The sequence below is a fragment of the Sarcophilus harrisii genome, chromosome 4 (genome assembly GCF_902635505.1).
Source record: "Sarcophilus harrisii chromosome 4, mSarHar1.11, whole genome shotgun sequence".
Taxonomy (NCBI): domain Eukaryota; kingdom Metazoa; phylum Chordata; class Mammalia; order Dasyuromorphia; family Dasyuridae; genus Sarcophilus; species Sarcophilus harrisii.
The window spans coordinates 456,624,392-456,637,738 of record NC_045429.1 but is presented as its reverse complement, the minus strand read 5'-3'; the positions used below and the strand labels follow the sequence as shown (position 1 = coordinate 456,637,738).

The window sequence follows — 13,347 nt, the reverse complement described above, 5'->3', positions numbered from 1 at the left end:
ACATACACACACTCACATAATCACACACAATCACACACACTCACATTTACACATACACACTCATACACACATACATACTCACCCATACATACACATTCTCTCCCACACACACACACATATACACACACTCACACACATACACACACTCATACCCACACTCACATACACACATGCATACACAATCATACACACACACACACACACACACACACACACACACACACACACACACACACACACACTGCTTGACTTTCTTTTGGTTTTGTCTCAGGGGGCTGGGACCCAGCCCATGAGTCCTCCCCAAGAAGGCCAGCACCTGCCCGGCTGCTCCTTGCACACTCCAGCCTCCTCGCAGCCAAGCCAAGGTTGGAAATAACTGTTCCCTGCCAGAAGGAAGTATGGGCCTGAGAGTCCCCAGAGTGACTCAGCCCCAGGCAGCAAAGGCTCACCGCTGGAACCATGGCCCCTCTCCACAGACCCAGGCTCCCTGCGAGTCTTGTGCCTGCCCCCCCTCCCAGAGGTGGAAACACTTCACTGTCTGTCTGCCCACTGGGACAGCACCCCGGCTGCTCGGCCGGGGCTCCTGTGGATTTCTAGAGAAAATGTGGGAAACGGCTTCTTCCTCTTTCCGATTTGCTAAATATATATAATATATATATATAGTGTGTGTGTGTGTGTGTGTGTGTGTGTGTGTGTGTAGAGAGAGAGAGAGAAAAGATGAGAGAGAGACAGAGAGACAGAGACAGAGACAGAACAGAACTCATAGTCTTCTACCCTGGGAAAGATACTTAAGAATCGATGCTTATGAAAAAACCCATATAAGAATATTACTGTTCTGTAAGAAATGACCAACAGGATGATTTCAGAAAGGCCTGGAGAGACTGACACGAACTGATGCTGAGTGAAATGAGCAGGACCAGGAGATCATTATATACTTCAACAACAACACTATATGATGACCAGTTCTGATGGACCAGGCCATCCTCAGCAACGAGATCAACCAAATCATTTCCAATGGAGCAGTAATGAACTGAACCAGCTACGCCCAGAAAAAGAACTCTGGGAGATGACTAAAAACCATTACATTGAATTCCCAATCCCTATATTTATGCACACCTGCAGTTTTGATTTCCTTCACAAGCTAATTGTACAATATTTCAGAGTCTGATTCTTTTTGTACAGCAAAATAACATTTTGGTCAGGTATACTTATTGTGTATCTAATTTATATTTTAATGTATTTAACATCTACTGGTCATCCTGTCATCTGGGGGAGGGGGTGGGGGGGTAAGAGGTAAAAAATTGGAGCAAGAGGTTTGGAAATTGTTAATGTTGTAAAGTTACCCATGCATATATCCTGTAAATAAAAGGCTATTAAATAAAAAAAAAGAAAAAAAAAAGAAAAAACCCATATAATAAAATAGAAATCCACCAGGATTAGCCCTCTCTCCCCCTCTGCCTCTCTTTTAAATCCATATATCCTTGGGTACTGTTTCGGGGTGGGAGGGTAGGACTTGGGATTGGGCTTCAGGAACCGCCCTGGACACTCCGTTTAATGCCTCCATGGCGCCCCAGCAATGATCTAAGCCCTTAAGGCAGCCACGTTGTGGTGGGACGGGTGTATTATAGGGAGGTCTGTGCTCTCATATAATACACAAACATATGTAGATATGTAATACATAAATACATATGATATCTGAGAGTCTTCAATAATTTAAACATTTATTAAGTGTCCGCTCTGTGTTCCGCACCGTACTTGACGCTAGAGCTAGAAAGGCACGTTTCCATCTTAAGGAGCTGAGTCCTCTCTTGGGTCGACTGCATTTAATAACTGACGGATGGTCTGGGCCAGGTTTTGTATTTACTTCTCTGGGTTCAGGAGGTTTTGTCCCAATAGAAGCCAAGCTTTTGGAGTGCAGGGATTCTTCCCTTTTTGTCTTTGTATCCAAGTGCTTAGCACAGGGCCTGGCTCAGAGATGCTACTCGGTAAGTGAGTGATGCTCGAAGCTAAAGAAATGGTAGAGAAAGGCAGGTGCTTTAGAGCTTCCGAAGCTGCGATCTCCATAGAGGAGAGGGAAGCCCAATCCCACTCTTTTTTCAAGATCTCCTAAGAGGAGAAGACAGGGCAAGGCATGCTGGGAAAGGAAATGGCATCCCTGTTGATTCATAGATAACTGGAAGGGATTTTGATGTTCACTTAAGTTTTGTAGAGGAGAACGTGGCAGCCTGGAGAGGAGGGTGGGAGGATGAGAAGACTTGCCCAGTGGTACACACTTAGTTACTAAATGACAAGGCTCCAACCTGAAGTCAGATGTTTTCCCCATTGAACCATGCTGCCTTCTTATGGTATATACATTTATATTCTACTTTTATACCATTCAATGGATGAGATCATAGCTCCAGAGCTGGAAGGGACCAACTCCTTCATTGGACAGAGGAGGAAACTGAGGCTCAGGGAGGGGAAGAATATGTCTACAGCCACACAGATAAAAACCAGGATTCCGACTCTGGTGCCCTAAGACCTAGAGGCAGAACCACTGATGACCCCATGCTGCCCTCACAGTACCCATAGCCTTAAGTAACCATCATCCCGAGTTTCTCAACTGGTCCAATTATCTCTCTGTGATCAGCCCCATGAGCATCTCTGGGTTTGTGCTGCCCTTCTGATGACTTGGGCCACAGCCTAACCGACACTCAAAGCCCTCCGATCTGGGCGGGACTAGCAAGCACCGGCTTGACACCCAACCTTGCCCTTCCCATCTCAATGAGGGATGGCCTAGGGATGGCAATGGAGGAAAAGCAAGAAAGGGTCATAGATTGAGAGCATCGAGCTCATCGAGATCAAGACCCTCATTTTACAGAGGGAAGCAAAACAACATGTCCAAGATCATTCAGGGAGAAAGAGTCAGAAGCCATGTCCCCTGACTTCCCCCTGCACCGTTCTGCCCATGATCGTCAACAACACGTGGAGACTTCAGAGGACAATGCATGATTTTCAAGCGTGAATCTATTATTCAGGCATCTTTTTTGTACATCTAGTCTCCCCCTCTAAATATAAGTCCCTGTGCCCAAAGGGCTATAAAACTACCTATCCTTAGATCCTTCAGTCTCACTACTTTTATCCTAAAGAGATCATAGAAAAGTGAAAAGGACCCATATGTGCAAAAATGTTTGTAGTGGCAAGAAAGTATAAACTGAGTGGCTGCCCATTGGGGAATGGCCGATTAAGTTATGATATATCAGCATAAGAGAATAGTATTGTTCTATAGGAAATGAGGAGGAGGAAGATTTCAGAAACACCTGGATTCACATGAATTGATGCTGAGTGAAGAGAGCAGAACCAAGAGAACGTCATGCACACTAACAAGATTACGTGATCATCAACTGGGATGGACTCAGCTCTTCTCAACAATGCAGTGATTCAAGACAATTCCAATAAACTTGGGATGGAAAGTACCATCCCCATCCAGAGAGAAACTGAATGTGGATCAAAGGATAGCATTTTCACCTCTTTGTTTCTTTCTTTCTCATGCTTTTTCCCTTTTGATTTGATTTTTCTTATGCAATATAACAAATATGGAAATTTTTAAAAGAATTGCAGATATTTAACTTATATCAGGTTACTTGTTATTTGTTTTGAAGAGGGGGGAACTAAGGGAGGGAGAAAATTTAGAACACAAAATTTTACAAAAATGAGTGTTGAAAACTATCTTTATGTGTAATTAGAAAACATAAAATACTAGTGAAAATTGAAATATAAGTTCCTTAAGGGCAGGAATCCTTTTTACTTTTTTCTTTATTTCCCCAATATTTAGTAGAGTGCTTAGTATACAATGAGTGCTTAATGAATGCTTGTTGACTGACTGTAGAGCACAATGCCTAGCACATAGTAGGTGCTTAATTTTTATTGATTATTGGATGATTTATAAGCCCAAAGTTGAAAGGGACAAAGTAGGTACATGACCTGACTGAGGTCACACAAGTGGCAAGGGATCAAGGATGGAATATTTAGCCTAAGTCAATGGGTCACTAGACCTAGGCCTGAAAGGGACCTCAGATCTCATCAAGTCTGACCCTAAGTCTCATTTCACAGATGAGGAAACAGATCCAGAGAGATTTTTAGCAGACATATGAAAGTGGAAGGGGCCGGAGATGTCACTTTGCTCTAGCCCTTCATCTTCAGATGAGGAAAGAAAGCCAGAGTGGGGAGGGGCTTTGGCCAAGTTCCTTCTATACAGCTGGGCCAGGAACTGAGGCATTCTCCTTCTAGGGTCTAGGGCATTACTGACTCCTTAGCAGCTGGAGCTCTGCCTTGGGCTCCCTGGAGGTAGACAGCTCTGACGGCAGCTGATGGGCTGCTCTGGGGGCAAGAGCATGCTGGCTGTCATTGTCATCTTATCCAGAATGCATGTTTCAGAGAGAAAAGGAGCAAGGTGGGGTGAGGGGGAGGGGAGAAAAGCAATTCAGCAATATGTAATTAAATATAAAAATATCATTCTCAGGCTCACAATAATTGGGTCATGGAGACAGTTTTATGTTAATAAGAATATTTAAAGGAGGAAAAGTGATTTTCCTCCCAAATATGGTTCTCTCCCCAGAGTTTCCATATTAATAATGCTTATCAAGGCCCTTACTCTAAGTCTCAGTTTCTCCTTTTGTAAAATGAGGAAGTTGTACTAGATGGCCTTTTAGCTCTAAAACCATAATACTATAACCCCCACAGATGCCTAGCTTCTAATCATGGAATAATTCCCCAAACTGGTGGTAACCCAAAACATAACAGAGATAGATGTGTGGGTATAAGGACCCAAGATTGAAATCCCATCTCTGCTACTTCATGATCACAGATAGTCAGTTAAATAAGGTAGAGAGCTGGAAGGATCATTAACAGCCATCTAATCAACCATTACACCTTCCTCATCCAGAAAATGAGCTGCATGGACTAGAGAGCCATTGGGGTCCCTTTCAACTTCAGGATTATGAGCATGTGGCTTCTCTGGGACTCAATTTTTCCACAGCAATGCCTATTGTGGTGATAATCTTCATGTGACTTTTCTTTTGGGGGCAAGAATACAGGTAAGATTTTCAGATACTGAAATAAAAATAACCTATTTTCATCTGTCTGGAAGAGTATTTTTGGCTACTAAGTAGCCCCTTTTTTTGTTCTTCATCCTGCTAGCTAATTTGAATAAATTATGCTTTAAACCTGCAACAGCCTCCATTTTCATGCTTCTGGGACCTTTTCTGGATTGGTGGTTCTAGGAGACATTGTGAATACTCCCTTCCTCTTTCCCCCAAAAGGTGAAGTCTTCTATTTCCTGCTTCTTGACATAGATTGCTAAAGGTCTAAGGATGTTATTGATTCCTTCCTGTTGCTTCTGGGAAGACTGATTTGAAGGAATCAAATAAAAAGTATCTGCTGGCAAATATATATCTAAACTCGCCTCTATCTCCCACCTCAGTGCCTTTGCACAGGCCCCCACCCCCACCCTCCATGTGGGGACTGGATTTCCTCCTGTCCTCGGCCAATATATATATATATAGAGAGAGAGAGAGAGAGAGAGAGAGAGAGAGAGAGAGCCAGCTATAGATAGATATAGATATAGATATATATGTATGTATAAATTGAGAGGACTGAACTAATTGATCTCTGAGGACTCTTTGCAAAAATTTATCACTGATAATATGGGGAACAATGAATAGATGGATCTCATTTGGCATTTGTGTAAGTGAGTAAGGGGAAATCAAATTGGAGAAGCAGAGAGGGCCAAATTGGGACTTGATCTTGTAGGCAAAGAGAAGCTACCAGAGGCTGTGTGGGAATGGCGAGACGCATTTCAAGCAGCATTTCAGAAAGATTTGTTCATGGCAGATATGCAGGAGATTGAAGAAAGAAGAAAATGAAAAAAAGGCAACAAATAGGAGGATATTGCAATATTTGTAAAATGAGGAGATTCCTCGTGCCTCCAGCTTTTAGTGATCTCTCTCCCCAAAACACATATTGATTTTGTACATATTCTCTGTTAATTACGTGAGCACATGTCGTCTCTCCAAATAGATTGGAGGTTCCCTGAGGGCAGGGATTCTTTCATTTGTGTCTTTGTACCCTGGTGTTGTCACAAAGAAAGCACTTCACTAATATATTTGTAATTGATTTCCCATTTGTCTTTGGGTCTCCAGCACCTAAGACAGTGCCTGACCTGCAGTAGATAGATGTTTAATAAATGCTTGTTATTGATTGCCTGCACCTTTGGGTCCCAAGCCACTGGACACAGAGGCAGCTAGTCCTCTCTTTTCAGTGTATTAGAATAGACTAACTCTCCAAAGAGGCTGAACTTGAAAGTCAATCAAGGGAAGATCACAATTAAAGCCATGACTGTGGGTGAGCTTACCAGGAGAGGTGACAAAAGAATTCTCCCCATTGAAAAGGAATCTCCCCAGTGAGGGAGTCAGAGGAGGAAGAGAAGCCATGGCCATAGTTTTAGAGCTGGAAAGATCATGGAGCTCCTTTCATCAAATCCCTTCCTTTTACAGCCGAGGAAACTGAGCCCCAAGGGCACCAACATAGTAAATAGCAAGGCTGGGATCTCCAACCTCGTCCATCTAGCTTCAAATTCTATGAGTGATTTTTTTGAATCCAAGTCCAAGGCTTTGTATTTATCCTCCCCCGCATTCAATTTCATTTCATCTTTAAGGATTTGTCAAGTTTTAGTGGGGACAGATCCTGGCTTCATCACCAGTTCTCCTGGTCTCAGTTTCTTCATCTGTAATTAAGGTAGTTGGGCTGGGTGAACTTTAGGGTCCCTTCCTGTGACCTTGGCCATAGAACGAGACTATTTAAGTCATGAAAAATAGTGATTCAGGAAGAATCAGGGAAGGAGAGCTACCGCAAGGCTCTATTCTGAGAAAGCACTGGAGGAACACTTGGCAGCGCCAAGAAGGGCTCGTGCCAGGCTTCAGATGCAAAGAAGCTCCCTTTGAAAATACTGCTTTGCAAAGCCTAGGATGCTCATGATCCTCCTGAGTTTTTCAGGCACTCACAGAAGCAGAGAATGGATATGGCAGGAAAGCCATCCCCAAGGCCGGATTGACCTTGGGCATCTCACTTATGGCTTAGTGCCCTCCTCTGCCATTCCTTCCAACACTAGATTGGTGAATCTGTGACCATTTGATTATACTGCAAACAGTAATTTGCATACATTAGGCATTTAATATCAACTGGTTGAACAAAAACAATGGTACATTGGAGCAAGGGAGTCTGGGTGAGTTCCAGTCCAGTTTCTCATCAGCTTTAATTTCCTTTTTAATCTCAGGAGTGGAAGAAGAGCAAGGGTCTGCTTTTGGCATAAGGAAAAGGCTTCAGTAGGGTCTATCCACTAGATCCCGCCACTTTCCTAGTCATAGATAGCTTCTCCAGTCCTCAGTTTCCCAATCTGTAAAATGGGGAGGAGATTGAACTAGCTGACCTCTGAAAAAGCTTCTAACTCTAAAACTACAACCCTTCAGTCACGCCCAAGGCCAGGTGACAAAGGTGGCAAAGTCCTTGCCCTCAAGTTTATTGCCTACTAGAAGAATAAAGTACAAAAGTCTCTAGAAATTTCCAAGGCAGAAGAGAATCCTTTCTTAAGCTAGATTTAGGGAGTCAGGGGCTAAAATGGGTGATCCCATACCTTATAGGTAGCTGCTGCTATAATAATTGGATCCAAGCACATACACAATTGTAGAGCCTGGAGATCGGGGGCTTTGGGGCCTGCTGTGACTGGTTCTGTCCATCCCAACTCTGGCTCTTCCCTTTTGGCCTTCTAGTATGGGAGCAATCCCCCAGCTCCTGGAAATATGACTATAACATGTGCCTACATTTTGGGGGTACGGGAAGGGAGTCATAGGACTCCAGAGATCGGAAGCTCCTTGGGGGCAAGGACGGTCTCTTGTCTATTTTTGTATCTCCAGTGTTTAGCACAGTGTGTGACACATAATAGGTGCCTCCTAGTTTACTGAATTATATTGCAGAGTTTAGTTCTAAGGGAGGAACACACAGAGGCTCGTCTCTGTTAAACCTCAGAAATCCTGAACACATCCATTATCATGCCACAAGCCGTACGCTTCCCAGCTGGGAATCTGGTTCGGCTGCTCCCGAGACTCCGGCCAAGTCTAGCAGAGAGAATTTCCATGACAGCTACTGGATGGCTCTGCGTTTGTTGCAACAAAATTAGCCACGGATCCTTTCAGTAACTCACATAATATTCCTCACATCATTTGTCTCTTGGAAGATAAGATACCCACGGTATCCCTGACAACTCTTGAAGTTATCAGGGAATGGCCAAAGCTGGGAATGGGAAGCCATATAAAGCCACCTCCCCCCAACCCTACTCCCCAGCCAGTGTGAGAAACCTCCGCTATCTCCATTGAAACATTGAACAGTTTCAAGATTAGGGAACTCACAGTTTGATAAGAGCTTATTCTATTCTCCACATCACTCTTGTCTAGATAGAATTCAGCAAAAAGCCATTTCTAAAATTCCAACCCCCGGCTTATCCTTCTTGGGGTACCTTCCTTCTTTGACTTGACTGTCCCTTAGGGACTTAGAGACACCCACTGTTTTCCCCACCCCCACCTGATACTTAACTTTGGCCGACCAGTCATTTCTACTTCCCTCTAGTGATCTTCATCTAGCATGACTTCCTGTCCCTCCCTCTCGAGCCTGGACGTGCTTGAGGTGATGGGATTTTAAGTGGAAGGGATCTTCGAGAGGGGCTGGTCCTACCCCCTCGTTTGGGGGATGAGGAAGTTGGGCCCCAGGCCACCCAGGGAGCAAGCAGCCAAGCCTGGATTCAACCTGAGATCTTCTGACTCCCGAGTGAGGGGGTAGTTGTTCCACTAAGCCAGTGGCCCGGGGAGACCTTGTTCTTTCTAAAATGCGCTGAACCCAGAACTTCAGATGTGATCTGCTACAGAGCAGCTGGGGGGGGGGGGCTGCAGGGGATCGAGTGCCAAGCATGGAGTCAAGAAGACCTGAGTTCAAATGTGACATCAGGCACTTCCTGGGCCAGTCACTTAACCCTGCTTGCCTCAGTTTCTTCATGTGTACAATAAGTCAGGGAAAGAAATGGCAAATCCTACCAATATCTGTCAAGAAAACGCCACACACAAACAGGTGCCCGTGACTGAGAAACAACTCAACAGCAACAGGGCAGAGTTTAGCCGAACTACCACCATTCTCCTTCTGGACCCCATACTTCCATTAAACCTACCAACCATGGTAACCGTCCTGGTTACTACGTCACACAGTTGGTACATTTGGAGCTTATGGTCAACAAAAGCTGTAGCACTTTAAATAACATCAGTCACATCTCGACCTCTGGGCTGATTTATTCAGAGTCCCCAAGAGTCAGATAAGACTGAAACCGGCTCTCAACATCTTAATGGAGGACTTTCCATTTGAACCAATGAGAACATCTCTTCACAGACCTGGCCCCTCCCAGCCTGACTCATCCCTTCTCTTCCTTGCCTCTGGCATCCCCCCAAATTCTCTCCTTCCAAAGCCTCTGGTGCTCTTCTCCTTTCCTTCATCCACAAAACAAACGGCTCCAGAAAGTTTCCCCTCCAAGGACACAGATGACCTGGCACTATCATCCCAGCTAGTGAGGGGAAGGAGAGAAAGAAAGCAGCTGTTTCATTCTCCCTGGACCCTTCCTTCTGCTTCCATCTCTCCACCTTCCCTCAGCCAGGCTTCCAGAAAAATCACCCTCGTCACAGTTCTCAACATCCTTTACAGAAACTGTATTTCAAAGTCTACCAAGTAGTGGGGTGCCATCTGGTCCCCAGCCTTCGGAGGGAACATCACAGCTCCAGCACACGGCATCTCAGTCACACTGAAGGAGAAGGCTCCCGGGAGACGTTACCTCCCTGGGGTTCTTTCTCTCCTTTTCTCTTTCACCTTCTACGTCTCCCAATCATAAAGCAATGGTGAGAATATACTCTTACCTGGACAGTGAATTTCTCTTCTTCATTGGTCAGAATCCTGTAGGTATAGACGCAGTTCCGAAACCTGCAACAGGTCAGATGGATCATTAGAACTTGTTCGGGCTCATCCATTTCTCATAGAAAAGCTTAGTCTTTTTGTAACTTCAAGATTACGCTGATCTCTCATGCACTAGAGGCCGAGCTGAGATGTCTCTAACACATCCATTTGGGAGTTTGGGGAGAAGGGAAGGGAAGGAGGGAAAGAAGCACCAAGGAAGCGCCTGCTCCATGTCAGGCACTGTGCTAAGGGCTTTCTAAATAAGAGCTGGGCAAGAAGAGCTGAGGGATCGTGGAGAAAGAAATCCCAAGGCTCTGGCCAGATCCCCCCCGACCCACCTCCCATCCAGCCACCGGCTATTGCCCCAACGTGGACGGATGCTGACGTCCCTCTCCTCCTCAGAACAAATACCGACTTCTGTTTCACATTTAAAGCCTTTCCCAAGCTGAGCCCAATCTACCTTTCTAGCTTTACTGCATTTTCCTCCCTTTCCCCCACATTCTGTGCTCCAGTCAGATCAGCCTTCCCAAGGTCCCTCCCCCACCGCCTTGCACTGGCCGGCCTCCATACCAGGGCAGCTCCCACCTCCTCTCCCTGGCCTCTTTGAAAATTAAACTCCAGCATCTCCTTCTACATGAAAGCTTTCCTGATTCTCTAAGCTGCGAGGGGCCTCCACACTTGGACTGTCCTAGAAAACGATGTTTTTAAATAGATGTCTAATTTTACTTATATATTCTCATTTTATTAGTCTTATTATAAATTATTATTTTATTTTTATAATTTTGTTATATTATGTCATTTTATTTAGTACTGTTTTATTAATGTTATAAATTATTATTTTATTTTCATATATTTCATATTATCATTTTATTGTTACATGTGATTATTATTTTCATTTCATTTCACTATGTTACATGTTTTAATATTTTATACATACTTTTCACTCTATGTATGGAAATAAACATTTATACATGTACATAAATGGCATCTCCCCCAATAAAATGTAAATTTCTTCAGGGCAAGTCTGTCTCACTACTATCATTACCTCCCTAGTTTCTAGCACAATTCTTAGACCATAATAATGTGTTCATCAGAGAGAGGTTAACTCTCTAGGATCCCATCTGGGGTTTTCTTGGCAAATTTTAGAATGATTTACCATTTCTGTCTCCAGATTATTTTACAGATGAGGAAACTGAGGCAAACAGGGTTAAGGGACTGGCCCAGGGTCACACAGCAAGGAAGTGTCTGAGGCTGAATTTGAAATCAGGTCCTCCTGTTTCCAGGTTGGGTGCTCTATCTGCCAAACCACTGAACTACCAGAACCCAGAAAATAATAAGCAATTAAGAAAAACCAGTGCATTGACTGATTGTGTTCTATTTTATTTATTTATTTTTTTTGATAACCCTGGACAAAGTCAGGACTCTCTGTGACGTGGGTGCTTAGGCAAGTGCCCACATACCCCTGGCAGATGCCCGCCATCTAATGTACCTCTCATGTGATGGATGAAGTATCAATTTGACCGCAGCTTCCACCGTGCTGCATTTATTTCTTTAAAAACAACATTTCCTGTCACCTTAATTTTAAAAAGACTCAAAACTAAAATGAAAACTACATCTACTCCCATGGTTCTGGACAGTTTTGTGACCATTTTTAAAAATTACCTTAGAAGCAATAAAGAAGCAGAAAGAATTGTATTGGATGGGGCCCCTGGTTTACCCCACAGAGTAGATCAAAATCTGAACCAAGATAAACATGTAATAAATAGCCAGAGGGCACAACACGTCTCTGATCTCCCCCTTGACTCTTCACTTCTCACTGACCAATAGGAATTGGTTGTTGAAGAGAAAGGCTCTGAGAGAGACATCTTGTACGAAGGTCAAGGGAAGGGGAAAGGTCCAGCCCGACTTGCTGAAGGGGGCCTTCCTCCTTGCTTCATGCTTACAGAGTCATGGATTTATAACCGGAAAGGATCTGAGAGCAAATCAAACTCACCCCCTCACATCACAGAGGAGGAAATTGAGGTTGAGTGGCATTGGTGTTGGAAAGTCAGCTCAGAGAGCAGTGAAGAGGTGAGTATGAGCCCTCTGTGATGTACAAATAAAGAACCAAAGAGAAAATTCAAACTGAAGCAAGGCCCAGAAAGAAAATGGGTTGGTCATGGCCCGAGTGCAAATTCTTCCTAAGTCACTCACTAGACGTGTCATCCAGATCTGAGTTCAAATCCTTCCTCAGTCACTCACTCAGATCTTCCTGATTCTAGGCCCATCACTCTAACCACTGCCCCACTTAGTGGCCTCCTAGCCAACTAAATGGAATCTAAGATTCTTAGACTGAGAGCTGGAAAGGGCCTCAGAAACTAGCTTGTCCAAATCAAGGAAAAGCAAGCTCACACAGGTTATGAGTGAAGCTTGGGATTCTTGGCTGGTAATTCCATTCCACAAATCCCAACCCTAAATTCAACCCACCCAATGACTCAAAGCATGGTGGGTAACAGGAGAATTTCTTTCACTGGCTCAGGGTTCTCAAAGTACCTTCCCAGCATCCTCAGTACTGAGAAATAAGGTGGTCCTGAAACCCATGCAGGTCCTGTTCAGGGCCTTCAGAATCCTCACGAAAACCCAAACTAAGGGGGCTGAGACATCGTGACTTAACAATCTTTTCCAAAGGCACTACCAAAAGGGGTGAGCCTAGATCTCAGCCCAAGAGGGTCAGACTTTTAGGATTTCAGATTCATTCTTCCAGCATGGCTGAGAGTCTAAAGTGACCAGAGGGGAGGAAGGGCTATGAGATAAAAAATTGAGGCATCTGGAAGATGATCCTGCATCCCTTTAGGATCTAGCCAAATAGTCACCTCCTCCAGGGAAGGGGATGCTCCATTTTTCGCTTGGTCACCCCAATGTGAAGCACATGGTGGAGCCTGACAAATCCTTGTTAACTGAACTATTGCCTCATAGGACCATGGATCCGGTGGGAAAAAGGAACTCAGACAATGGCTGCTCCAACCTGGATGGAACGAGTGTTTCCCCGACCTTTGCTCCTCAGAACCATGATAGCTGTTTTGTCAACAGAGTACAGAAAAAGGGAAGCTTGACCCAGGACTTGGGGCCCGCCACTTGCTCCCTGTGACCTCCTCAATCTCACCTGTAAAGCGAAGGGGGGTGGACTCATGGCCTCTGACAGTCCTCCCAGCTCTAAATCTGTCCTCATTTTGCAAATGGGGAAACTGAGGCTTAGATTGTGAAAAGATCGCCCAGGGTCTCACCGGGTTCCAAGTGCAGACCAGTCGGATTTTGCACAATCCCCTGTCAATAAACTCTTCTTTATTT

The 13,347-nt window shown here is 44.4% G+C and overlaps 1 protein-coding gene across 3 annotated transcripts in view; it reads right to left on the bottom strand.

The window, feature by feature from the left end:
- INPP5D (inositol polyphosphate-5-phosphatase D) overlaps window positions 1-13,347 on the bottom strand; it is a 122,914-nt gene that overhangs the window by 90,014 nt on the left and 19,553 nt on the right. For all 3 annotated transcript variants that reach the window (XM_031968177.1, XM_031968175.1, XM_031968176.1), the window contains exon 4: window positions 9,984-10,047. In XM_031968177.1, coding sequence (XP_031824037.1) covers window positions 9,984-10,047 — 64 coding nt within the window. The remainder of the gene's footprint in view (window positions 1-9,983; window positions 10,048-13,347) is intronic.